Source organism: Nyctereutes procyonoides, unplaced genomic scaffold (genome assembly GCF_905146905.1).
Source record: "Nyctereutes procyonoides isolate TBG_1078 unplaced genomic scaffold, NYPRO_anot_genome, whole genome shotgun sequence".
NCBI classification, from domain to species: Eukaryota; Metazoa; Chordata; class Mammalia; order Carnivora; family Canidae; genus Nyctereutes; species Nyctereutes procyonoides.
Genome location: NW_026575051.1, coordinates 5,852,667 through 5,880,528, shown reverse-complemented (window position 1 = coordinate 5,880,528; position 27,862 = coordinate 5,852,667). Strand labels below are relative to the sequence as shown.

General features: G+C 50.4%; 1 protein-coding gene across 3 annotated transcripts in view; it reads left to right on the top strand.

Moving 5' to 3' along the window:
- The window catches only part of CPNE5 (copine 5), an 89,330-nt gene that overhangs the window by 6,002 nt on the left and 55,466 nt on the right, over nt 1-27,862 (top strand). For all 3 annotated transcript variants that reach the window (XM_055329546.1, XM_055329545.1, XM_055329544.1), the window contains exons 2-3: nt 9,156-9,196; nt 9,979-10,025. In XM_055329546.1, coding sequence (XP_055185521.1) covers nt 9,156-9,196; nt 9,979-10,025 — 88 coding nt within the window. The remainder of the gene's footprint in view (nt 1-9,155; nt 9,197-9,978; nt 10,026-27,862) is intronic.

Here is a 27,862-nt window from a genome sequence, read left to right as displayed (position 1 = left end):
TCCCAAAACCTCTCACCAGACTTCCCCTTCTATTTTAATGGGTAAAGCCAGGTCTCATGTCCACCCCTAGACTAACATGTTAATTAGCATGGGCTGCAGTAACCAAATACCATAGACTGGGTGGCTTAAACAATAGAAACTTATTTTCTACTGTTCTTGAGGATGGGAGTCTGAGATCAAGGGGTCAGCATAGTTGGGTTTTAGGGAGGACCCTCTTCCTGGCTTCAGATAGCCATCTTCTCACTGTGCTCTCATATGACAGAGAAAGAGAGATCAAGCTCTCTGGGGTCTTATACAGGCACTAATCTCATCATGGGCCTCACCCTCATGACCTCAGATAACCAATTGCCTTCCAAAGGCCATGTCTCCAAATACTGTCACATTAGGATTAGTGTTTCTTTCAATATATAAATTTTAGGAGGTACACAATTCAGTTAATAGCCACAAGGGACAGGGATCCCTGGGTGGCGCAGCGGTTTGGCGCCTGCCTTTGGCCCAGGGCGCGATCCTGGAGACCCGGGATCGAATCCCACGTCGGGCTCCCGGTGCATGGAGCCTGCTTCTCCCTCTGCCTGTGTCTCTGCCTCTCTCTCTCTCTCTGTGACTATCGTAAATAAATAAATTAAAAAAAAAAATAGCCACAAGGGACAGGAACGTGCCTTCTAAGACTTTGGATGTTTCCATCAGATACCTGAACCAATGTGGGTTCTGTTAGCAGGAAGAGAGTGAGGAATGCTTGCTAGGTGGACAGCCGTGGACTCTGCCACACGAGGCTTTCCAAGTGATCCATAGCAACCCGAGCTCCCTGGGGATGCCAGGGGCCTAGAGTTTGGCATCTCTGAGGACTAGCTCCTCAGATTTTCCTGCAGTCAGTAGACAGCCTGTGTTAGGTGACTGGGGACTGATATTCCAAGCACGGCTTGGCCACATCCCTGACTACCTCTCTTCTTGTTTTCTGCACAAGGAAAAAAAACCCAAAACAGTATGATAAATTGACAAACATTCCTGACAAAACACAAGGCAAGGTGCCTCTGTCCTCTCTTATCTCCTGCCTCCGATGGGCTAGGGTAGTGCCTGAAGGTCGCTATGGGAGAGCTGTATGCCTTTAGACCTTGAAGAATCCTTGGCAGGACACTGAAAGTCAAGGTGATTCCTGGCTTACCCTCTCCAAAATCTTGGCCAGGTTGTTCAAGTTCTCCATCAAGTTTCTCAGTCTCTCCATCTGTAAAATAGGGGGAAATATTGGTCCTGTCCACATTCTATAAGGTTGCTATGAAGACAAAAGAGGTTGTATTTTATGAAGTTCTATGTAAACTGGAATGTGCTAAATAAAATTAATGGTGCTAATAGACACCAGAAACTGATCACTTCTGATACATTCATTCCTTCGATAATTGATACTGATCCTCATTTGCTATTGAGTCTTTACAGTTTGAAGTGCTGAGGATACAGTGGTGAACAAGAATGACTGTCCCATAGAACTCACGATGGTGTGTGTAGGGGGGCGATATAACAAATGTGTTCATTTTTTTTATTAAGCCAATGATGTCTGTTAAGATAGGTGCTCTGCAGGTAAGTTTGGTGTTGTAGGGGACACTTTATTTTTTAAGATTTTATTTATTCATGAGAGACACAGAGAGAGAGGCAGAGATACAGGCAGAGGGAGAAGCAGGCTCCCTGCGGGGAGCCTGATGTAGGACTTGATCCCAGGACCCCAGGATCATGACCTGAGCCAAAGGCAGACATTCAACCACTGAGCCATCCAGGTGCCCTGGTTGGGGCACTTTAGACAGGATAAGCAGGTGACTTTGAGGTGAGATCCAAAGGATGAGAAAGCCAGCTGGGGGAGGATCTGGGGAAGGTAATTCAGTTAGGGAGAACAGGAAGTGTAAAGGCCCTGTGGCAGGAAAGACTTAGGTATGCTTGCAAAACTGCAGGGAGGCTGGTGTGGCTGGAGCAGTGTGACATAGAGAGTGAAGGGGGAATGAGGTTCGAGAGGAGATGGGGGACGTGGGGGTGGAGGGAGTGTCGTGGGGGTGGAGGGAGTGTCGGAGCCATGGCCTTGTGACCCATGCTAACGAGTTTGGTACTCTAACAGCATTTGGAAGTTTAAAGTTGTTAAACAGGAGTAATATGATCTGATGCATTCTTTTTTCCTTTTAAAGGTTTATTTATTTATTTTAGAAAGAGAGAGTGGTGAGGAGGGGCAGAGGGAAAGGGAGAGAGAGACTTCCAAGCAGACTCCATGCTAAGCACAGAGCCAACATGGAGCTCGATCCCAGGACCCCGAGATCATGACCTGAGCTGAAACCAAGAGTTGGATGCCTAACCGACTGTACCACCCAGGTGCCCTGATCTGATTTGTTTTCTAAAAAAACTTTGGTTACTGTGAAGAGAAGGGGCTAGGGCAGAGTGGGGTAGGACAGGGGGAGTGGGGTAGGACGGGGAGAGGCAGGAGTTGAAGTACGTTGCCAGGCAGGAGGCTACTGTAGCACCCAGGGGAGACAGTGGTGACAGTGGTGTGGGGAAGAGCAGACAGATTTGGAATGTGTTTTTCAAGGAGAAGCCTTTAAGACTTGATGAATAGGACGAGAAGGGGCATAAAGGAGAAAGTAATCGAACATGCTTCCTGCATTTCTGTTTTTAAGCTATTGGTTTTGTGATGGCAGAGGGCAGGGACATGACTCCATAAGACAGATGAAGAAACTGAGGTTAAGTAGCTTCTCCAGAGTCACAGCATTACCCAGTGGCCATGTGGGGATCCCAGTGTGGATGCACATGAGGCCAGAGCTCTTGCTGTCTTCCTTCGGCCATGTAGCATGGGAGAGATAATTATTCCAATAAATAATAATAATAATAATAATAATAATAATAATAATAATGCAAAAAAGCCTCAGGAAGGAGAGCTCTTTAAGCCATGTGCAAATTGCTTTTTAGACCTTGATGAGGTGGCTTGGCAGGGAGACAATGCTTCCGGGTGAGGAGCGGGATCTGAAAGGGGAGATGGGTAAGTGCCAGGTGCTGGGTGCCAATGTCCCTTTCCTCCTCAGCTCCTTCCTCTTCCTTTTGAGGATTGCTTCTGTGAGGATTGCTTCTGCGTGTTTGGGCAGAAGGAGATGGACAGGCCCCCCAGTTCTTCTCTTCAGCCCTGATGGGGCCAGGGGCAGGAGAGGGGAGAGTGAGAATGGGAGGAGGCACTGCTGGCCAGGATGGGGTTTGGGGAGACCCTGGGTCTGGAAATGCAGACACTCTCCATGGGCACCTCTAGATGGGTTTGGGCTTCAGAGGTCAAACTTGGTGTGTTCCCTGGGAATTTGGGTGACATGGGGTGCAACTTTCAGGCCCAGCTCCCTGGCCTCTAGGATGAGGGATGTCTACCTCCTGGCTTGATACATAGGGTGGTGGGGTGTCAGATTAACTACCCAACAAAGGACGTGGTGCAGACTGTATCTGTGATTAACTTCCCCTCTCTCCTGCATTCTCTGCCTGCCTGGGGTGTTGGCCAGATGAGCTTGAATTGCTCCATGGAAAAAGGAGGTGTTATTGGCAGGCTCTCTGGGTCTGGGGATCTCTGTGGGCCTGCTCGAAATTCCTGTTTCTGCCCGACGGTGGCTCACCTGTCCCCAGTCTGCTCTCTTTAAGGAAGGCTGGACAGCCATGGTGGCCAGTGGTGGGTATGCAGCTGCTTAAGGTCCTGCTCCAGCCCATTTAGGGGGCAGGAAGGGAAGAACATGGGGCATCCCTAGAGACCCTACTTCATTCTCCACAGGCCATCAGTGAGCGCTGGATTGCAGCTTACTACATGCTCAACACTTTTCTGTTTTGCCCCTGTGAGCTCTATCACATCTCAGAAAACCCCTAGGAGAGAGGGATTTTATTATCCCCACTTTACAGATGGAGATACTGAGGCACAGAGAGGTTAAGTGAGGTCATTCACCTGGGCAAGAGCAGAGCTGACTTTTTGACTGAGCGGTGAGTCTCCAAATCTGCATTCAGTGCCCCCCACCTTTTGCCAGATGTTGAAGGGATGCTTAGGGAGGGTTGTTGGGAAAAAGATGAACCATCTTTCCTTAACTTTTTAACCTCACAAACCTCTTTGGGAATCTGATAACCAGCTCTCCAAAAAGAATGCATCCGTATGTACCCATATGCCACATTTAGCTTACAGTTCCAGGGAGTCCGTGGGGGGACCCCTGACCCAGGGAAAGCTGAGGGTGAGTGCTCTGAATGTGTTTCCTCCTATGCTGAGCTGGAGTCATTGCTCAGAGCTGCTGTGCAGCATTTATGGACTTTGCTTCGAGACAACCAGGGATGTGTGATGGTCAGTTTATCCAGCAGCTCAGCTCAAGAGTGAGCATATCTTGGCCTCAGACTGGGGCTCCCTGAGGGCAGGGCTGTGTCTCCCCCTCAGACTGCTGCTCCCTGAGGACAGGGCCATTATCTCCTCCTCTCTCTGACTAGAGAGTCCCCGCCTCTACTTCCCACTCATTTAAGCCTCCCAGATGGGAGAGTGAGACCCTCAGGCTCCCTCCTTTAGCACCAGCAAAGCGGTCTTATTGTAACCTTTCCAGTGCTTTCTTCCTTTGCTGGGGGCCTGGGGACTTCTGACCTCACCAGCCAGTGCATGGTCATTTTCTTGCTGCCACTGAATTGAAAATGATTCCTTGGGGGAAAGCAGGATGGAAGGGAGCCCTGGGCTCCGTTACTGGGCCTTGGTTTAAGGAACAAAAGAAGCCAAGCTCCAGGCTGCTGAGCGGACAGCTGAAGGGTTTTATGTTCTTTTGGGGAAAAAATACATTTGCCTGTTGGAAAAAAATTTCTCTTTGAGCTCTCCAAAGACAGAAAGTGGAGAAAAAGCACTTACAGTCTGGTGTGTCAGTGCCCTCGTGGTTGGGGCCCTGCTTTGGGGCAGAAGACCTGGTTTCCCCCCTCAGCTTCTGGCTGGCTGTGTGCCTGTGGGCAAGTCACTCACTGTCTTTCAGCCTGGGGAGTCCTCAGTGCTTTGGGGTGAAGGTCACAGAGAAACTTTCAAGTGCTGCGTGGGGGTACCTTGTTGCAGTGGGGAAAGCTGAGGCCCCAGTGTCCTAACACAGAGTATTAGGACCACAGCCATCAGAAACATGATGACGGTGTGGGTGTGGGTGTGGGTGTGTGTAGGTGGGTGTGTATGGTGGGGAAGTTAATTGAAAGATGACTTCAAGGGCCTCATCCAGACCTGCAAAACTGGGCTCCGGGCAGGGGGCCCAGGAATCTGCCTTTTTACAAGGTGGACATGGGTAAGTCCCAGGAAGTGAGAGGCCCATTGCTCCTGGCAGTGAGGCCATCATCTCAAGGCTATGAGAGTAGGCTCAGTGGGTCCTGAGGCTTCTCTTTGGGGTGAGACACATAGAGGGCCAAGTGTGGATGGAGTAAGGGACCAGAGAGGGTATAGGGTGCAGGGATTTAGGCAAAGGGGCAGAAGGGCCTCAGAGCTGAGTTGGGGGAAGGACAGGGGGCCAAGGAGGAGCCTGAGGCTGGGGTGAGCGGAGCACATTCACAGTGGGGTGCTAGGAGTGTATGTGTTGGAAGTGGACTTCCTCGGACAGGCGAAGGTGGAGGTAGCCTGTGTTGCCCATCCTGTGTGTCCTTTTTCACCCAGTAAACCTGAGCACCCACCAGGAAGGTGACTGCTCTGCTCAGCAGAGGGCCAATGATGACTAACCCTCTGACCAGCCTCTCTATGACCTAAAGCTCCAGAGCGGTTCTGATGGAGGATATGTGTTAGCCCTACTTTCCAGATGGGGAAACTGAGGCCTAAGGAAGACAAATAATTTGTCCAGAGCTGGGATGTGAACCCATGCACTTAGCCCTGAGACTATACAGCTAAGGGAAAGTATAGGAGCTGGCCCTGAACATGACCAGACACCATGCAGGTGGAGAGACAAGAGCCTCACTCAGCCATCTGGCCATTCGTTTTGGTCTTCCTTCATCCGTCTGATGTGCCAGTCCCCTGCTCTGAGTCAGGTGCTAGGCTGGCCTGCTGCAGAGGTGGGGTCCCTAGCATAGAGGGGCGCACTGGTGAGAGATAGATGTGCCCCTCCTTTTGCAGCCCAGGGTGTTCTGAGTGTGGACCTGGGGTCCTACAAGTAAGAGTTGCACACTGTAGACCAAAGGAGCTCAGGGGAGGGGGAGAAGAAATGGGTTGTTGATCAGGGCCTATTAGGGAATGCAGAATCCAAGAGGATAGATAGGAATGTGTCTGGAAGGGTGACAAGGACAATCTCAGCAGGGCAGAGGGAAGCCCCAGGACTCAGAGTCCAGAGGTCACTGGGCGGGGAGCTGCTGAAGCTAGATGGCTGGTTCTATTTCCTGGTGCAGGGTTGTGTCTCTGCCCCGGGGAGGGTGGTGGAGCCAGGACAATCTGCTTCTCCCTGCCTGCTTCTCTTTGAAAACAAGACCCACCCCATCTCTCCCTCTGTCTCTCCTGTTTCTCCTCTCTCTCTCTCTCTCTCTCTCTCTCACACACACACACACACACACATACACACATTGAAATCCAGGGTCTCACTAGCCTAGACATGATGAAACCTGAATTCTAGAACCCAGACCTTGGAGAAGTCAGATGCCCTCTCTCTGAGTCGCATCTTCCTGATTTATAAAAGAATTGGAAAATGTGACCTCTGAGGTCCCTTCCAGCTTGAATGTTCTAAGGTTTTGTGCAATTACAGAATTTCATTATAGAATTCAAAGATAAACCCCAGCACTCTCTTTAATAAAGTCTTGTCCTTGGGGCCCCCTCCCCACTTCTTTATTACTTCCAGCAGCTCACTGTGCCTCAGGTTCCACCATCACAGTCTCATCTTGGTATGAAGGCATCTTTTCCTTTATTGAAATTAAGATAGACACCTCTGCCTCCAAACCTAGGGTGCTGCAGGACGAGGTGGCCAACCCAGGTACCAGTCAGCCCACTTTGGGGTGGGTGAGCATATATAAAAGTGGTATCTTACCTGTCCCCTCCCTGGGGGTTCCTGCCCCCTTCAGAGCCACCTTGCATGTCATTTCATCTGTTGCTCACTGCAGTGGGCTGGGAGGTTTATCAGATGGTCTCCAAAGTGACAGCTGGCCTGGAGCAGGTCTGGTGCAGGAGTGTGGAGACCAGCAGAGGGGGTGTGGGTCTTGGGGCCATGGAGGACTAACTGGGGTGGCTGCCTTCTGGGAAGAGGGCCCTGAGTGAAGAGAGTGGAACAGAGGGTGGGGACCTGGGGATCCCCTTCTTGGAGACATCTCTGGGAATCTTGGGGACCAGAGCTGGGGTGACTCGTGAACACGATCTGGCACCTCCCCGGCAGCAGGGGATGCCACGTGCCGGCACCCCCACCAGGCTGCTATGGATCTGACTATCTGTCTCAGCTGGACTTTGGCCCCCTCCTCAGGATGGTGAGCACTGACTGTAGGGTCAAATTGCCCCTACAGGCTGCACTCCTGATGGCTTTGGTGGCAGTGATCCAGGATAAGGCCTCCTTATAGATCTTCCTGGCTTTACCACTGCTTGTTCCGTGCCACTCCCTGAGCTTCAGTCTCCCCCCTCCTCTGGGAGAAGATGGAACAGATGATCCATAGGGTTCCATCCAGCTCTGACAGCTGGAGTTGGCAGTCAGGAAGCCACACAGACGAGTGTGGATCACCTCTCTGTTCTGAGGAAGGGGCTCTTGTGGAGTGGAGGGAGGTCGGAGGAGGGGGAAGACCCCTGGGGACATCTGGAAGGGTGGTGGGACAAGGCTGAGATGGCTGGCAAGGGCAGAGCTTCCTTTAGGGCAATGTAGGAAGGAGCCAGTAGCTCACACAGCTGGGAGGGCTCACAGGAAGTCCTTCAGGGCTGGGGTGTGTGTGGGCCTTGCACGAGTCAACAAGGGTCTTTGATGAGCAGGTCTCTCACTGGGCCTCTGGATCTCAGTCCTTCTAGAAGACTGCCTGGGAGCTGCCAGGGTTGGGGTTGGGAAAAGGGTTGAAGAACTGGATATTTATCCCCCAAATCCTGCTCATCATTGGTTGAAGGCTGCCCTGAGGAGCATAAACATCCTGGTATTTGCAGCTGGCTTGCCAGAGAAAGCCCCCTGGAGAGAAGCAGGCACTGGAGGAAACCCTGGCTGCATAAGGGAACTAGAAGGGCTGACAAGAGAGGGTAGGGCATCAACAATCTTCAGGGCTGGCTCTGCTGTCTCCATTGTACAGATAAAGAAACAGAGGCTCGAAGTTGTGTCATTTTCCTGCCAGAAACTGAGTTTCCAGTGGCTGTGTTGCTTCGTGACAGCAGCAGGTCACGTGGAACGGTGGACACCAGAGGCACAGGCCCTCCTCTTGTCTGATCCCTCTATGCCCCCCTTCCACATCTGTAAGATGGGGTGATGCCTGCCCAGTACTGACCTTGTGGGGCAGGGTGAGAATTGGGAGTTAATATTTGTAGAACACTTAGCTCAGTGCCTGACCCATCTGTGGGGTTCAAGAGTGAATGGAAGCGGGGAGGAGCGGCTTGCCCCCCGTTCTAGACCTCTCCATCCTCAGACGTGTCCATTATCCTGCTACAGTGCCTTCCAGTCTGATGATCAGGGTCACGTGTTAGCTTCTGGCCTTGACCACAGAAGGACCCTGTTCAAATGAGTCTGCATCCTGTGGGAGGTGTCACTGGTTAATCTCTCAGCGTAGGTGAGATGATCCAATAAACTGGCTATGACTCAGTTTCCCACTCAGAGAATGGGACCCTAGGTGGCTGAGTTTTGTTTGCTTGATTTTACTTTATTATTATTGTTATTTTTTCTTGAGAGGTAGAGATGTGATAAGAGGAGAATTTCTAGAACAGGCTAAGCCATTGGGCCGATGGAGATTTGACTCGAGAGTGAGCTCCTTCGGGCTGTTGGGTACCCAGGGCATGTTTGGCACTGGTAGGGGTGGGAGGTGGGTAGTCACACTCCTCAGGAAGTGGAGCCCAGGGGCCTCCAGGGCCCTCCCTGGGCTGGCTTTAATGAGCATTTAATAGATGTCTCCCCCAGGAGCCTCCTCTTCATGTTTTGCCTGCGGCCAGGCTTGAGGCAGTCTCCCGGTCTCACCTCAGGCCTGACTCCCTTGAGACCATCCTCTCCTCTGGCTGTGCTGACTCTTCCTCTCTCCCCCTCTTTCAGGAACCTTTTGGACAAAGACATGTTTTCCAAGTCCGATCCACGTAAGTCCTGCTCTGACACTAATAAGAACAACAGCAATGACGTTATGACCCACTGCAGTGACACACTTGAGCCCTTCCTGAGCGCCAACTATGTGCCAGGCCCCCTTCCGGGTGCATTCAGGCTGTGACTGTTTTACTGATACTGTCTGGAGAAGGAGGGCTGGCGTGTCTGACCCTCCCCAGCCCCCAGGAACTTGTGAAGGACTCAACCCAACCAAGGGGGTTGGCAGGGTCAGGGTGTCTGGGGCTGGAAGTTCCCAATCCCAGGGAAACCAGTACATTTCAGAGCCAGCCCCAACTGGCTGTAGTCCTGGGGGGATGAGCACTGATTTTCAAGTCCAGGGATCTAGCCCTGAGCAATGCCATTCAACTCTATCACCTTAGGCAGGTCATTGGCCTCTTGACCTCAGTTGGCTTATCAGTGGAGTGCTACTGATGCTAGTAATAGGCCTCATGAGACTGCCTTGGGCTCTAAAAGGATGACTGAATCAGGTGTCAGATGCTCTCTCCTGCCACATCTCTGCAACTCAGTGCTCCACATGCCCTCTATCATGTTCTGGCCTAGATGCGAACAGCCCCTGACCCCCTCCACAAGGAGCCTTTCCCAGACATGCTTATGTTCTAGGCCCCCTTCTCCAAGCAGACCCTGCTCACTCTAGACCCGACAGTGCTACCAGGCCAAAGTCTCCTGAGGGGCCTCCCCATCCAGAGCCCTCCCCATCTGGGGCCCCCACTTTCCTCTTGGCCTGGGTCTTAACCCTGTCTTTCTCTTCTCTCCACAGTATGTGTCATGTATACTCAAGGGATGGAGAACAAGCAGTGGCGGGAGGTAGGTGTCCCCTCCCCCCCGAAACATCATCGGCCCCTCACTATCTGTCTCTTTGTCTAACTCTGGAGACATCCCACCTGATATGTTTTGAAGTGCAGCATCTAAGCCCCTGGGGAGGATAATAAAGATTTTTGTCCCTGTTGTCGGAGGACGAACCATAGTGAAGAGGAAAGTTCCTGCCCTCTAGAAAGCAGTCGGAGGGAGAGATATGCCCTGGCCTCAGGGAGCCCCAGTCTGAGGGGAGACACAACCCCGGCCTCAGGGAGCCCCTGTCTGCTCCTCAGGGAGCAGGAGACAAAGGGAGCCTAGATCCAACAAAAGGGATCTCCTTGTCTGGTGGCCTAAGACATGGATATAGCAGTTGGCGCCATGTCTCCTCTAGAGCAGCCTTCCCTTGTTTCTGACCAACCTGAGCAGTCAGCTAGGTGATTCCCTCACTAGGAAACCTTCCGTGACTCCTCTCTGCTTTGGATCAAGTCCCAACTCTTTAGTCTGGCTTCCTAGCTCTGCCAAGAGCCTGGGGAGTCCTCCCCCCCATGACACAAGAATGAGAAAGCTTCGGTAACTCAGACTTTATTAACAAACCTCCTGTTCTTTGTTGGCAGATGGTCTGAGCATCACCTGCCCTGCTCCCCACCTCTTGTCCCTAGATGTGGCAGGAGGAAGTGGCTGAAGGGGGTGAATTTCATCCATAAAATGTATGTGAAATATTTCCATAGGGGCTGGGCTAAAGTTTACTTTTTCGCTCTCTCCAAGACTCTAAGCCAATTAAAGTGGGAATCAGATTGCTGGGGAAATGTTTAGCCTACTTAAGTGAACTAATTACTTTTGAGGCCTTTTGGCCAAGCTTCATAGACAGCACCAATGTGCTAATGTTGTGGTGATTCATTCAGGCAAGTCTGGAAGGGCCTCTTCAGAAGACACTGCTGCTCTCGCCATCAATGACCTTCAGTAATTGAGATTTGTCTCCATTTGGGTCAGCCCCCCCCCCCCCCCCCCCCCCCCCCCCCGACTTGCCCCGTGGCATCATTACCACCCGCACCCTCAGGGTGGAGCAAGCAAAAGGCGGGAGGAGTTGGTGTCAGTTACACTTGTGCTTCACTGCTGGCTCCAGCCCTTCTGGAGGTGGGATCTGGAGCAAGTTCCTTACCCTCTCTGTGCCTCAGTTTCTGCATATGTAATATGAGGCTAAGACCTCCCTGGTAGGCCCGTAGCGAAGGGAAAACAAGTGATGAGTGTAAGGTTGCTGGTGTGTAGTCATTGCTCGGTAAATACCATTGCATAGCATCATTTAGAATGTTCAGAGCCTCCCGGTCACTCCCCCATCGGTCAATATTGGCAAGAATAAACATTGTGGTGTCCCATGCAACATCCCAGGTGCAGTGGGGAAAGAGGGAGACAGCCAAAAGAACAGTTTGACCAAAAGCATGAGCTGGATTAGAGTTTGCCGCCTGGAAGGGGAGATTCACATGTGTGAATAATCCTAACAGGAAACGGGGAGCAGAAGAGTATCAGTGAGAATAAAATGGGAATTCAGAGGAGAGAAAGTTCCGGCCAGCATGCCACGTTTAGCCAAAGCACTTTGATAGCTCATTGGACTTTTAAAAATCAAACATGACGAGATGCAAGGCAGCTGGCTACGGGGTGCATGAAGTGGAGCCGTGGAGAATGTGGGTCACAAGGAACTGCAGGGATTGTTGGGCCCCACCTCCCATTCTATAGAGAGAGGCCAGAATAGGGCTCAGGTGGTAGAAGCAGGGCCCTAGATCCCCGTGCAGTGAGGGCATCCATTTGGAGGAGCTGGGTCTCAGTGAAGCTGGGGGCCATGGCACAAGGGCCCAGCCACACAGGTGGCGACAGAAGCGAAGGCATGGGGGAGGCCAAAATGAGCAGGTCAGTCCAGGTCTGGGGTAGCTGGGCGAAGTTATAATAATAAAGGGCTATTTATAAAGGAGCTCGTGGTTTAGTTAAACCAATGAGGGGTATGAATCACCTGGCTGGCAGGAGTAGGAAGTCATTACTACTCCAGGCCTGAGGAGGCCAGGGAGGCAGGAGGTTCCCAGAACCCCAGCAGGACTTCCCAAGAGGAGCAGGGGCCCCAGGCGATGTCACTCTCTTTCCACCCTCTACTCTCCTGTCGGTGGCCCCCCCTGGTGTAACCCCACTGGAAGCCCTGGGGTGGAGGACAGTTGATGCAGTCTACATGGGGTTGCCTCCCCCGCACTGGGCAGGGTGGACTGGAGAATGGATCCAGAGGAGCAAAGGGAGACAGTCCAGGGTGGACAATAGGCGATGAGCGAGGCAGGGCAAAATACAGCAAGAGACCACTAAGGGAGCTCATGGCTGAGGACGTCTGGGGTCGTGTCCCTAGAGATCGAAGAGCCTGCCCTGTGGATAGTCAACACCACATGCAGCTTTCAGGGGTGACGGTGGTAGAGCTCAGCCGCATGGGTACCCCTAGGACACAGGCTTCGAGCTGTTTCTGGAGATGGGAAGACACCTTCCCTATTCCTTTGAGGCCTTATTTTTTTGCCTGATTTCTCTATGACCCACAGAGGACATTTAAAGAAAAATCCAGATCTTCCTCTGGAACTGCCTCTGGGATGGAAGAAGGCTTTTGCTCGTAAACAGGAATCAGTTCCCACCTGTTAGTTCATTGCCAAACATCTGTTAGCAGAACCTTGGCCGGGAGGGGATCATCCTGTTACTAGGAGGCGTGAAGTGCAGGCACAGCAGTTTCTCCAGGCAAGGGCCAGGTCCTGGGTTTGCACAAGGCTGTGGAGGGACGGGAGCTGTTCTCTCAGCCCCTGGCTGCCGGGTTTCAGCTGATTTTAACTGTTTGGGTCATTTTAAATGCCTTCTGAGAAAGCTCTGTCTTCCAGCACCTAAATCTGTCAATGCATTTTATGAAAATTGACTCAAGATGTAATTTTAGCCTAGCAAATTGAGCACTATTTGCATCAAGGGTTGCCTGCCTTTCTGCATGTCCCAGGGAAGGCAGGATGGCCCGGTAGGCAGGGTCCCAGAAATATTCTCACCAGGAGTACCTCTCCAGTCCCCATTTGCAAAGTGTGTGGGCGGGTAATCCCTGTTCCTCGCTTGCCAGGCAGATGTCCTGGCCCAGGGCCCCTTGGAAAGGAGGAGATGCGTGTTACGGAATTGTAGGGCGTCCGAGTGCTGGACCCACACCTCCTGCAGGGCATTGGCCCCTGCGACCACACCCACACAGCCCTGCCAGGGTGCTATTTTTGAGCAGCCTCAGTTCCTAGAACATTTAACACCAGCTGGGAGTGCCAGTTCATCTCTAAATGTCAACAAGAACGTGTGGATACCTACTGTGTGCCAGGGTCCTCCCGCAAAAGGGGACCAGACACTGTTTACAACCAGAGGAACTCCCTCTGGCCTCAAGAAGGTAACGATAATGACAACAGCAGTAAGAATGCTAAAAGCAGGGGTGTCTGGCTTCGGCTCAGGTCATGATCGCAGGGTCCTGGCATGGAGGCCCTGGTCAAACCCTTGTTTGTTGGCCCTTCCTCAGCAGGAAGTCTGCTTCTTCCTCTCCTTCTGTCCCCTCATCCCCATGTTCTCTCTTTCAAATAAATAAATAAATAAAATCTTAAAAATTAAAAAGGAACACTAATAGCTGACACTTCTGTAAAAGTGACGTGCCGAGCACGGTTCTAAGTATTTACATGTAGTAACTAATTTAATCCTCACAACCACTCCATGCAGAAGATATTATTATTATTATTATTATTATTATTATTATTATTATTATTATTGGCCCCGTTTCACAGAGGAGGAAATCGAAGTACAGAGAAGTCAAATGTGAAAGCCACATCTGGAACATGATGTCATAAGAACTATGATAGTTATATATAAAGGGCAAAATTCCACTCATCCCAAATTCGACCCTCCTTAGACACACAGGGCAAGTTGATTTTCTCTTCCAAATACTCTTTTCCACAATATCTGAGGACAGCTCACACTCCTGTTACTCCACTTTGGGGCAGATTTTTTTTTTTTTTTTTTTTTTTTTTTTAGGATTTTATTTATTTGACAGAGAGCCAGTGGGTGAGAGAGAGCATGAGCAGGGAGTGGGGGCAGAGGGAGAAGGAGAAATAGGTTCCCTCCTGAGCAGGGAACCTGACACCAGGGTCCACCCCAGGACCCTGGGATCAGGACCTGAACTGACTGAGCCACCCAGGTGCCCCCACTTTTGGGCAGATTGAGAACATGACCATTTCTATCAGTGCTTCCTCTATATCACGGTCTCTTGTCCCTTTACCAATCCGGTCACTCCCCGCTGGAACACCAGTCCACACAGAAGTGTTCGCCCCCCCCCCAGAGTGAGTGTCCTGCACCGCCCACTTATTTGCCTAGTCCTGAGCACCATAGGTTGGCCCCCTCTGCACAGGGGCTTGAACCAGACGATCCTGCTCCTGCATCGGGTCTCTGATTCTGTGTGTTTCTGAGGGTCGTATTATCGGTTGTACTCTCTAGTATTCCCCTGGCCTTCCTGGCAGGCGTCTCTGACTTATTTCATCTTGAATGTGGGGCTTCTGGGTCTTTCTCGCACGAACTGCTATCCAAACAGGATTCCCGCAGCTCAGACTTTGCAATTGAATTTTTGGCCTTCAGTGGGAGATTTTACATTTATCTTTGTTATTTAGTAGATTTGTCATTTGGTAGATTGAGCCTGTTTGGCTGTGAAGATCATGTTGAATTATGATCGTGCATTTGGCATCTGAGTTCTGCCTCCTGGTCCTGCATTAGCAACAGTCACTGTCTACAAGAATGATAAGGGGTTTGGAGCACCTTGGGTGGCTCAGTAGGTTAAGCATCTGCCTTCCAAGCAGGTCGTGGTCCCAGGGTCCTGGGATTGAGGCCCGAATCTGGCTCCCTGCTCAGTGGGGAGCCTGCTTCTCCCTCTCCCTAATGCTACTCCCCCTGCTTGTGCTCTCTTTCTCTCTGGCAAATAAATAAATAAAATCTTTTTTTAAAAAAAGATAGGTTGAACAGGATGGAGTGTTATGGTCTCGCACTGGAGATCTTTTCCCAGGTTGACCTAATTTCTCTAGTTGGTCTTTGAGGTATGCCATTCAGCCACCAAGGAGCTACATAATCTGGTTCTAATCCATCCATGCTTCTTGATCTGTTCTCCAAGTGCTTCATGAATAACCATCCTTTGCCTTGTCTCATGAAGCCCTGAACTTGACATCTAGCCCTGCATTCCCGACCAGCTCTGAGATTTACTGACAACGGGACGTGGGCAAAGTCTTCTCTGAGTCTTAGTTTACTCATCAATAAAATGGGGCTAGGAGTCCTTCTTAGGAGGACCAGCTAAGATAACACTGGTGGAAATGCCTGGAAATACCACTGCGATGTGCTCTTGCCCAGCTTGAGTACCCGGGTGCTCTGTCACAGTGGGAGCAGCCATACTTGGACCAAACCAAACCTGAGTTCCGTTCTCTGCTTAGGACTCCAGGGTCCAATTGGCTCTAAGGAATGAGGGCTTCCAGGAGAAAGGCTTAAAGGGAAACATCTCAGCCTTGTGTGGAAGGGTCCTTCATCAGGAGGGGCTCTTCCAGGAAAATACTGGACCCAGAGGTGCCTTTATCATCATGCTGTGCCCAAACAGCATTGCAGTGTAGCACACTGGCACAGCATGGGACCCCTACTCCCTGCCCCTCTGGTGACTCTGTTCCACCCTGCTGTTTGTCCTGGGGTATCTCCTCAGCCTGCCCCCGAAACCCTGCTTCTCTGAGTGGTGGCCTATCTGGCTCCTGCCCCCTTCCAAACCCTAATCATCCTCCCTGGCTCTGACCTTGAAGTTCACCCCCATGCTCACCCCCAGCAGCCAGTGTTTTTTTTCTTCCCTTTAGCTCCTCCTGACCAGAAGAGGGCCTTTTCCTGGTTCCAGTGGCTCTCAAAATCACACCTCAGGAATCACCTGTTTCCTGAGCCTCTGAGAGAAACCATCAACTTCTTAGCCTGGTCTTCGAGTCTCTCCCACTTGGACTGCCCTAAAATTGGCTCTGAGAGAGGAACTGGCCCTGAGTGAGCCCCTGCAGGTGTTCTGGGGCTCATCCCTTATGTTGCAGCCACCTGTGAGGAAAGATGAAGTGGTTTGTCCAAGGCCTCACTGTTAGTTGACAAAGGATTGGCATTCAATTCTGTTAGGAAGCCACCTAACCCTGGATGGCTGTCCAGAGCTGTCAGGCCTTTGGGGCAGATGCCAGCAGTCTCCTACAGAAGTGGGTGTGGGCACAGCTCTGCTTCCACTGAACCTCGACACCAGAGCCTATGTGACTAGGAAAGCAGGACTTGGGCCAATTTCTGCCACACGCATCAGCACACTAAGCTGAACCATATGGATTTGCAGTTTGCAAATTTGAAAAAAGTAGCCATTTCACATAGTCTAATGGTTAGGTTAGACTCTAATCTCATATTAGCAGTTGTCCCTAGTTACCTGCTTGTCCTTACCAGTTCAGTGAGGTCCCAGGGTCTTGCCTAAAGCTCCCTGGAAGTAGGCCGCAACAGATGATGTTCCAGCACACATGAGAATAGTGCAGCCTCCGCTGGCAGGAGAGCCCAGGGGTATCAGAAACCCAGGCCCCCTCCCAAGGCATGAGGTCTCTGCAGGTTCTCACTCCCTGCTCGAGCAAGTGTTTGAGCGCTTGTGTGGCCCTGCCAGCCATACGCATGTCTCTCCACACCTTCCTGTTGGCTGTGAAAATCATTGTCAACCTCCCTCTGTTAAAAGGGTTCTCCAGTGCCTGCAATATAATGTATCTGAGGTAGCGTCTCCTAGTTAGGGTTTTTCAAATGTAACGTCCACCCCTAGGGTGGATGAAACTCACTTACAAAACAATTTTAAAGATTTTATTTATTTATATTATTTATATTTATATTTTTATTTATTTGACAGAGAGAGAAAGAGTGCAAGCAAGAGAGCACAAGCAGGGGCATGGCGGGCAAAGGGAGAGGGAGAAGCAGGCTCCCCCACTGAGGAGAGAGCCTGACACAGGGCTCAATCCCAGGGCCCTGGGATCAGGACCTGAGCCAGAGGCAGATGCTTAACCAACTGAGTCACCCAGGAGCCTGTGGATCATTATTATTGCTAAACCTCAAAGCAGGAGACAAGCCTCTCTAGGAGACAGACACCAAGGCAAGCATGGGGTTGGCTTTTTAGACTGTTTTTTGCAGAGAAGAGTCCACCTCTTCAAGGACAGGTCTCACTTGAGTCTCAGGGCCCGTGGACAGCCTCTGGTGGCCTTTGCTCTTGTCATGCAGCCGAATTTTCAGGGCCCTCACTTGCCATCAGCAGGAGCAGGCAGTCTGGGACCGAGGCCTGCCTTTGGGGATCAGGTAGGTCATGGGCGCCTGCTCACAGTCATAGGGTTAGGGCTTTATCTTTTTTTTTAAGATTTTGTTTATTTATCCATGAGAGACACACAGAGAGAGAGAGAGAGAGAGAGGCAGAGACACAGGCAGAAGGAGAAGCAGGCTCCATGCAGAAAGCCCGATGTGGGACTCAATCCCAGGTCTGCAGGATCAGGCCCTGAGCTGAAGGCAGACGCTCAACCACTGAGCCACCCAGGTGTCCCTGGGTTAGGGCTTTAGAACCTGCTTGGCGCAATGAGGTACTGTCAGAGTGTCCCCTGAAATTCTGACTCTTTCCCTTCCCTTCAACTCTCTGAGCTTTAGTTTTTTCCCTCAGTGGATGGGATCCTGATGTCTGCTCACTGGGCTGTGGTGGGGACTTTATGACAGAGTTGCTCAGCACAGTGCCTGGCTGTGCTCTACACTTGTCGATATTATTATGCAGTCGTGTCAGATGAAGCTGTGAAGAGGCTCTGTCCCCTGCCCCACTGCTCCCTCAGGAGGAGGCTGCATGGCATTCCTGTTGCAGGTGTGGCTCCTCTGTTAGTGTTAGCCCCACCTCATGACCCCTGTTGGCCCTCAGCACACCCCAGATGAGGAAGCAGAGGCACAGAGAGGTCCCTGCTTCCCCCAGTGCCTCAGCTAGAGAGTGTGAAGCTGGGGCATGATATGGTCTCCTGAGTCCTCCCATCTGGCCAGGCTGCTAGCTCCAGGGTTTGATGTGGTGTCAAGGGCCAACTGTGAACTTGTGTGTGGCTTCTGCCTCCCCTTCCCCCACTCAGCCAGAGACGTTTTGTTAGTCCTGTGTCATACATTTGGCAGGAGCCTGAGATATCTGAAGAGAGGAGTTTGCTTTTCTGCGAAAAGCCAAGGTTCTGGTCTAGGTCGTTTGGCGGCTCATATGTACATCTCTTTACTCTTCAGTGTTAGAGTCCAGGTGCACTTCACGGTTGTGGCTGAGCTGTGGAAAGCATGGGCTCCAGAGTCAAGGTGACTGGGTCCTAACCTGGGCCACCACCTTCCCAGCTGGAGCTCTTGGACAAGCGCCGTGGCTCCCAGGCCTGCTGCGAGGGGTGAAGGCGCTAATTTAGGGAAAGCCCTGGCAAGAGAAAATAAAATGCTCAATAGTGACTCCTTGGAAGAAGCCCCAAAGTGAGAAACCAGAGCTTCACCTGGAGGAAACCACCGTGTGTGGTGTCACTTCAGACACCCTGATGCCACTTGGCAGAAGCTATGGGCATTTTGGGGTGCTCTGGAGAACAGGTGCCTGTAGGGCAGGACTTGCTCAGGGCCCTCCCCGCGCAGGCTGCGCCAGACCCAAGGCTCAGCCTCCTGGCAAGATCAGGGCATGTCTGGTGCAGAGTGTTTGGCCAGGGACTTGGCAGCGAGGCTTATTGGTAAAATGGCCATTTCCCCAGGAGCTGGGACTTTTTAACAGATTATCTGGAACAATGGCTAATTGGGAACCAAGCCTTTTGTCAGGAAGTCTTTCATTATAAGCTTGGCCCTTGCTGCTGCTGTCTGGGGCCAGGGAGGGAAAATTCTCCATCCAGGCCTGAGCAGGGGGGAAGGCCGTCGGAGCCTCCAGTCTCCTCACTCACCTCTGTCCTTCCTCACCTAGAGGCCTTAACACAACAGGAAATGGTCTGGAAGGTACCAGGCCACAGAAGTCATGGTTCACCCTGCTGGGCTTAGCCCCTTCCTCTCTCTGGGCCTGGCTTTCCTCACTCTCTGAGGAGGAGAGGGTGGCAGCAGAATCCTGGACCCCTCCAGTGAGGGAAGCGCAGAGAACTTCCCAGACCAAGACAGTGTGGCTCTGGTACGGAACCAGGTCCTCTGTGCTCCCCCTCGAAACCTAGGCCCTGGTGCCCAGACCTCGGGCCATTTTCCAGCCTTGGGCACCTGCTGGGCCCCTGTTCCCAGCACCAAGCACACGGCCTTTTCCAATTTCTATTTGAGTCAGATAGCTTTCTGGCCTCCTCTAATTTTAATCCCGGTGAACATGATTCATGAGGGGCCAGGGCTGGGCTCTGCAGCAGGGCTTTTAGAATCACCAATTAAGGAGCCTTCAATTATATATGAAAATTATAGGGGAGCTTGGGCTGGGGAAGGGGGGCAGCTTCGACGTGGAGAGCAGTCTGTCAGCTCCGGCCTCCTTCTGTCCCAGGCAGCACAGCCACTGGGGGTTTGCAGCTGGAGGGAGGTCTCTGGAGCTTCATCCAGCTGTAATTTGTAAAAAGGCCAGAGCTACTTAAATCTGGGGCCGTGAACATTGTTCAGGCTTGCAGAGCCACCCACTCATTATTGAGGCAGGGGACTGTGGTGAACACCATTGGACGCGGTGGCTCCGTCACTCCTGGGAGCCCTGGTCCTCCCTCCCCACTGCTGGGTGCCTCCGGGAGGTCCATTCTCTCATCCCATAAGATGGGAGAACAATAATAACGTCTCCAGGGGTCATTGAGGGCATTAAATGAGATCATGGATGTCGAAGTGTTTTGAAGATGGGAGTCACTTTACTAAGCAGAAGGAAAAAGAGAATTTGATGGAAGGAAGACCTGAGAGAAACCTGACAGAGGGGGTGACAGGCTTTTAGGAGAACAAGGGTGCTGCTCAGGGCTAGGGCTGACCTGGCCTGGGTTCCCATCACAGCCCTTTTCCTAATGAGCTGTGTGACCGGTGTCACAGCATGAACCCTTCTTCTCTGACTCTCTTTTCTCATTGGTTGAGAGGATTTTGTTCCTTCCAGCTCCAGAATCTTTAGGTTCTAGGTCAAGTTGTTAATCAACAAATGTTTATGGAAATCACAGGAGGGGCCAGGAGGGTATGCGTATGTGTGTGTGTGGGGGGGGGAGGTCTGTAGGGATTGGAAGTGTTGATGGGGGGCACCTGGGTGGCTCAGTGGTTGAGTGTCTGCCTTTGGCTCAGGTCATGATCCCAGGTTCTCAGGATCGAGTCCCATGTCAGGCTCCCTGCATGGGGCTTGCTTCTACCTCTGCCTGTGTCTCTGCCTCTCTCTCTCTCTCTCTCTCTCTGTCTCTCATGAATAAATAAATAAATAAAATGTTTAAAAATAAAAAGGAAATGTTGGTGGGGGGTGAGCAGAGAAATAGGTCAGGCACACTCTTCTGTGCCATGTGACCTGGGGCTACCCCGACCCTCAGGAAGAGCCAGCAAGGTGGAAGAGGGAGCAAGCATTGAAGTTCAGAGGTTCGGTGTAGGTAGGAAAACAGGAATAAGGACTGGATAGGATATAGTCCAAGCTTCACTCACAATATTAATCTCTTATTGGCTAGTGACTACATCAACCCTTACTGATTTGGAACCAGGCCAGATAGCCTGGGTTCGAATCCTGTTTCTCCCCCCCCCGCTCCCCCCCCCAGCTGTATGACCTCAGGCAAGTCACTGCCTCTCTCCGAGCCTTATCCTAGTTCATTTATCTGTAAAATGGGGGTAACCGTAGTGCTTCATAAAGTTGTTATGAAGATTAAATGAGACAAAATGTGCCCCTTTAGGGCTATGTGAGGGTTATTCTCGGCTCTGCAGCAAACATTCCAGGTCACACTTCATGCACATTCCCTTCTGTCCTTCCCCTGGAGAAACAATGATTTGCTTTGTTTTAGCAGTGGGGAAATGCATCCCTGAGGGGCTAATCTAGGTGGCCTCCACTAAATAAATAATAGCAACAGAACTCTGGCTGGTAGGGGTCCTAGCTACCCCTCTCTACACCACCCTGGCTCTAGGCCCCAGTACCCTCCAGCCATGGGCATTTGCAGGGAGTTGCAGATGGGTTGTGAGGAAGGAGGGAACCAGACTTAAGAAATCTAGAAGCAACAGAGAAAGCCTCTTTCCAGGCTGCCCTGCTTTGCACCTTCTCATGAGTAATCTGTGTGTCTGAGCCGGGGTTGAGAGGGTCCTCCCCTCCCCACCCTCACTAAGCAGCCTTCTTGCCCGAAGGGTCCTTCTGCTTTACCTTTCCTGCTAGTGGCAGGAGATTGAATTTTCTTCTCCAGGTCTGGGTCTCTAAGCAAACTTTACACATTCTACTGCCTTTTTAAATGTTTATTTTTAAAATATTTTATTTATTTATTCATGAGAGAGAGAGAGAGGCAGAGACACAGGCAGAGGGAGAAGCAGGCTCCCTCCATGGAGCCCAATGTGCGACCCCCCAGGACCCTGGGATCACATCCTGAGCCAAAGGCAGATGCTCAACCACTGAACCACCCAGGTGTCCCAAGCTTTTTTTCTCTCTCTAACAAAGGCCTTAGGCATTATTGGACCCAACTTTGTGGAATGCCCACCAGGAGTGCAGAGCCTAGATCTTAAAGGAGTAGCTGCTTGTGTAAGAGCAAAGGGACAGTCCTGCATTTCCCCCTCCGTCTTGCCTGTGTGTGGACATCTGGAGAGAAGCCACTTGGAGCTGGGGCCTCTTGGGCATGGAAGGTGAGCAGGAAGTGTTAGCAGTTACAGGCTGGGAGCATCTTAGACATAAGGCTGAGGTCAGAGACCTAGGAGAGCCACACTTCCTGGACGGACTGGGCCAGGGTTCAGGATTTGGGAAGGACCAGAGTGTAGAATCACTAATTTACAGAGCTTTTTTTTTTATGTCCCAGGCTGCCTTCTAAGCACATTCCATAAATCAAATCATATAAGGCTCCCATAACCCGACAAAGTGTGTATAAATAAATTGGCGATCCTATTTTACAGAAGAGCAAACCGAAACATGGGGTGGGGGGGGCAGTAAAAGGGATTTCTCCTAGGTCATACAACCAATGGAGTAGCGAAGCTAGATTTGAACCCAGGAAGCCTGACCCCAGACTCTGTTCTATTCACTTCACTATTCACTGCTTCTCTGTACTTCTTTATGTGGAAAACCATAAAGATCTGTCTTCAAAGGTAGAATCGGTGGTTCTTTAATTTTTTGGAAGGCATGCTTTCCCTCTGAGAAACTGACGAAAACCATAGCTCCTCCACCCAGAAAATGCAGACATGTACAGACAGACATTTGCATTCGATTTCAGGGTGCCACACACCCACTTAGAGCTGATTGAAAGCCTCGGGCTCTGACTCTAATCTGGTAGGTGTTCTCCACTAACTGGGCCTCATGCTGGCAGCTGTTTGGATGGGGCCGGGATGGCCGCTCTCTACAAAGTGGAGGAGGCTGGGGTGGGACCCCTGGTCCCTGGGAGTTCCCACGGGGCCCTTAGGTGGGACATCTGTGCTGAGACCCCGCATCCTAGAAGGTAGTCACAGGACATTGCGTATCTTGGCTGCATGAGCAGGGGTCACTGGTGTTAGGAACGTGACACGGTGTTCCAGCGGAAGGAGTGGGGTGGGGACTGTTCTTGGTTTTATGTTCACTTGAGTTGGCAACTGTATGTGTATGAACATGTTTGCAAGAGAGAAAATAGATCAGTCATGGCCCCAGCAGGAGAGAGAGTTTACTTGGTTTAACTGAAGAGTTTCAAGGGAGTTCTTTCAAAAGTGTGGGTGAGGTTGAGGAAATCCACAGGCAAAAGTGGAGCTCCAGGGCCCAGCAACAGCAGGGAGCTGCTCTCATGGGTGGTGGGAGGTGACAGTGCTACCGTCTGTGAGTGAGAGCCAGAGCATGGTCCTGGGAGAGGCAGCCCCTGCCTGAGCCATGGTGCCAAGGCTGGGCCAGCGTGGGAAGAAATACTCCAACCTCTCTCTCCACCCATCTTCCATCTGCTCATGCCTCCCATTGGCCAACCCAACTGGAGGCCACAGGGAAGGGAACCAGGGTGATGGTGTTCAAAGGGAGAATGGGTCCCCTGGAGTGTACAGCAGCACAGAGAAGGAGCTGGGTGGGATGGGGGCAGCAGCAGGAGACTCTCTGGCACAGAGAATTAGCCTCCGAATGGGTACAGGCCTAATTGCCAGCCCATTACCCCGCTGCAGGTCAGAAGGCCCATGTCTTGGCAGAGGACACCCCTCCTCTCCGGGCCTCACAGCTGGATGTAGAATGGGAAGACCTTACCTGCCTAACCTGGGTTCTCAATCCCAGCCCAGCAACGGCCCTTGTCTCAGGGCAGTTTGGCAGGACATTGCCCAGCCGCTCCCATAAATCTCAACATTCTTTGTGTAGCAGACCCCTGGGAGCCATTTAATTTTGTCCTCAAAGAAGTTTCAAGTCTGCTTTCCCTTTGAGGGTCTCACTGGAACTGATGATATGTAATTAATGCCGCTTAATTGATATTCTTGGGGCTTAGTCATGGAGGTTTTAGGAGCCCTCAGGAGCATCTTTTGTGGCATGTCAGGAGCTTTTCCCACTGGTTTTTGTTGCCAGGGACGAGACGTGAGCTTTTGAGAGGGTGAATACCCTAATTTCCAGGCTCATTTGTACTTTTTCTTTCTCTCTCCCCTACAAGGCTGTGCCAGGCCTTGAGGTCAGGGAGGTCCCCCTCACCTTTCTGAGTACTCAGCCCCTTCCCCAATTTCACATCATGCCCTAGCTAGTCTATGCTGGCCCCTCTAAGCACCAGTCCCCTAAGGCTGTCTGTATCAGGATTGCTTGGTAAAACAAAGATTTCGGGGTTTCTCTTCACCTTTGGTAATCAGAGAATTCCTGTGCCCACTGGTGTCGGGTGGCCTGTAGCCCCAGACCGTGAGCAACGTGAGGCACCCCCTGCCATGCTCAGAGCCTGGAGTGTGGACACAGGGGTTCAGAATGGACCGGAGGGAGGGACAGGCACTTTTGGGGAGCTGGAAGAGGGTCCGGGGCTGGTTCAGCTCCGATTATGGGTGGCGAAGGGTTAACCCACTCTCCCCTGCTTCCCTCCAAGCAGGATTTGCCATACAGCATTCAGGCTGTATGCTTTCCTGCACTTCCCACTGCTCCGCACTAATACCTCATCTGTCCAAGTCCCTTCAGGCTTGGAAACTGTAATTCTATGTGGAACGAAATGCAGCCAAATTGATTTTTTTTTTTAAACATCAGTAAGGTTGTTTCCTGTGGTCATTAATAGGAGTATAAATTGGGCCTGACAAAGACCTGGTGGCTTCTTGAATTTTCAAAATCCAAGATTTTTTTTTCACCTTTGTTATCAGCCCAAGTAATGAAGGCTAGAAAACATCTCTAGTAAGTCCCTCGGTTGTAGATTTCACATTGCTCGTGACAGGCATGTGTTAATTACCCCTGCGTGCTGGAAATTCATCACTGCCCAGCCTGGCACGCTTGCCCCCTTTGCTCGCTAGGAAATCTTGGGGGCCCATGGAGTCCCTCTCCAAGTCCTGTTTCCAGGGGAACTCCATTTTCTCCTCTGGCAGAGATCAATCCCTAGGGAATTCCCCTCGATTGAAGCTTCAAGTGCCATTTTAAAAGCAGCGCTGTCATCTTCCCTAATGGGTGTTTTCCTTAAAGTCTGTACCGAGAGAAGAGAGTCAGAGAAGAGAGACGGATGAGGAGGGAGGTGGCACAAATGCTGTTCTCCTTCTGGACTGGCGTCTATCTAAAATTCAGCCAGAGGGTTTTTTTTCAACCAGTTTTGGGGGAGCAGTACATTGAAGAGGAGATAGAGCCCTTTCCGAAAGGAGGACTCTCTCACAGGTACCTGGGTGTTTACCCAGAATAATTCTGCAAGAAAGCCATTAGGAGAAATTTTCCTTTTGTCTGAAGACTAGAGGTGTTAAGAATTAGAAAAAGCAGGGGCAGCCCGGGTGGCTCAGCTGTTTAGTGCCGCCTTCACCCAGGGGCGTGATCCTGGGGACCCGGGATCGAGACCCACGTAGGGCTCCCTGCATGGAGCCTGCTTCTCCCTCTGCCTGTGTCTCTGCCTCTCTCTGTGACTCTCAGGAATAAATAAATAAAATCTTAAAAAAAAGAATTAGAAAGAGCAGAAGAGGAAAATGCAGGAATTCTCCTGGAACAAGGATGGATTATACATTCTAAGACTGTTATTGGATTTAGGGGATGTGATAGGAACCTAGTCTTGTTTAACTCAATGTATTCCACTATTGCCTTGTACACAGTAAGGCTTTTATAAATACTTGTGAAGTAAACGTCGTCTTTGTTTCATTTTCATAGTACTTGATGAAGTGAGATGAAGTAAAAGTATAATGGGCTTTGGATTACACCTACCTGGATATAGGTCCCAGCTCTGCCTACCTGTGTGCCCTTGGGCAAGTTACTTAACCTTTCTGATTCTCAGTGTCCTCACTTGGAAAATAGGTAGTGACTCTCAGGGGTTTTTTGAGAATCGAATGAGATAATGAGCTGATCTAGTGAGCATTCAGCGGGGCTCAGTTAATGTTAGTTTTCTTTCTTCCTCTGTCAGCAGTTCTCAACTCCAACTGCATGTAAGGATCACTTAGGAAACCGAGAAAACAATTTTTCAGGCCCCACCCATTGAGATGGGGTTTCATTGGTCTGTGATGGGGCTTTGAGCATGGGTATTTTTAAAAAGCTCCTGTTAAAGGATACATTTTTTTAAGGTAAAATCATGATTCCCATGCAAATATAAAATGAACGCATGGTAAATATTTATTTAACTCGTTTATTAAATGAGGGAACCAGTAAGATGTTACAGTTGGTTCAGATGACTCAACACATACTGTTGACTCTTGAGCAACACAGGTTTGAACTGTGCAGGTCCACTTATATGCAGATTTTTTCAATAAATACAGTACAATACTGCAAATGTATTTTCTTTATGACTTAATAACTTTTTCTTTTTCCTAACTTACTTTATTGTAAGAATACAGTATGTAATACATATACCATACAAAATCTTTGTTGACTTTTTGTTACTGGTAGGGCTTCTGGTCAACAATAGGCTTATTAGTTAAGTTTTGGGGGAGTCAAAAGTTATACATGGATTTTGGACTGTGTGTGGAGGTCAGCTCCCCTAACCCCGGCATTGTTCACCAAGGGTCAGCTGTATACAGGCAATCAGGAATGCTGAAATTAATTTATAAATAGATGCAAAATTGGTCAGTATCGACAGGGATAATAATCAAATAATTGCACAGTGTTGAACAAAATGTATTTACATTTCTACAGTTAAGAATCATTTGCATTACTCTGTGCTTCCTGAAATTCACAAAGTTGTAAAGTAGCTCAACAATAATGAAAGATGCAGATCAGGGCAGCCCAGGTGGCCCAGTGGTTTAGCGCTGCCTTCAGCCCAGGGCGTGATCCTGGAGACCTGGGAGGGATCGGGATCAAGTCCCATGTTGGGCTCCCCGTATGGAGCCTGCTTTTCCCTCTAACTGTGTCTCTGCCTCTCTCTGTGTGTCTCTCATGAATAAATAAATAAAATCTTAAAAAAAAAAAAAAAAGAAAGGTGCAGATCTCTGAGCAGTCAGATACCTGGACCAGTACCTGAAACAGGACACCCAGTAATCTGCTTTTGTGTTGATCTCAGTATCTTTCACACTTCCCAGTGCTTCTGGCATGCAGCCAGGGGAGACCTTGCTGTGGAGGTTTGTCTATAGCTCTGTTAGTCCTGTTGTCACCTGTATGGTAGTTATTGTTTATGAATTGTCCCACCAATGACAGAGAAGTCCTTAGGTAAAGGATTCATGTTTGTTTGTTTTTTTATATAAAGATTTTATTTATTTATTCAGGAAAGACACAGAGAGAGGCAGAGACACAGGCAGAGGGAGAAGCAGGCTTCCTGTGGGAAGCCCGGTGTGGGACTTGATCCCAGGACTCCGGGATCACGCCCTGAGCCAAGGCAGACGCTCAGCCACTGAGCCAGCCAGGGGTCCCAAGGGTTCATGTTCTGTTTATATTTGTAGCTCAGCACCCAGCACGTGCTATAATATAGCCTATATTTTAGCTATAATAAGTGCTGAAAAACTGTCGAATCAGTAATTGAGTTGGATGCTACCTCTAAGAAGTAAGTAGGATGCATAGTAGTATCTTCCTGTCTTTTGATGAGGAACCTAAAGCTTTCTCCAATCAAGTCTCACAATTAGCTTTTGATAAGCTTGGGACTCAAACTTGCTCATCCATTTCCTCATTCCACCTTGCTTCATTCAACAGTTCCTGAGTAACTACTGTGGACCTGTCACCGGGAGCAGTGACCAGCCTTTGTCCTCACTAGGGACCTCACATATAGCACAACGTGGCTTAGAGAGCATGGCCCAGAATGCCTAGATTGTGACTTGCACTCAGCAATTATTAGTTGTGTAACCCCAGACAGATGACTTAGCTTTTCCGTGCCTTTATTTTCCCATCTGTAAAATGGAGAAGCCTACCATAAAAGGACTAAAGATAAGTATGGTGCAAAATGCATCACACAGTTCCTGGTGCTATAAAATCATCTGTGACCATGAGCCCGTGACTCTATTAAATAGTGGAGGGTCCTGGGCTGCAAAGATGGGGAGACCTCAGATCCTCTGCTGTTTGAGAAGCTCTATCTAGAGGGGTGGGAAGAGCTTTGGTATATCATTATTAGGGGACTTGGTAAGTGGACCACAGGGGTGCCAGG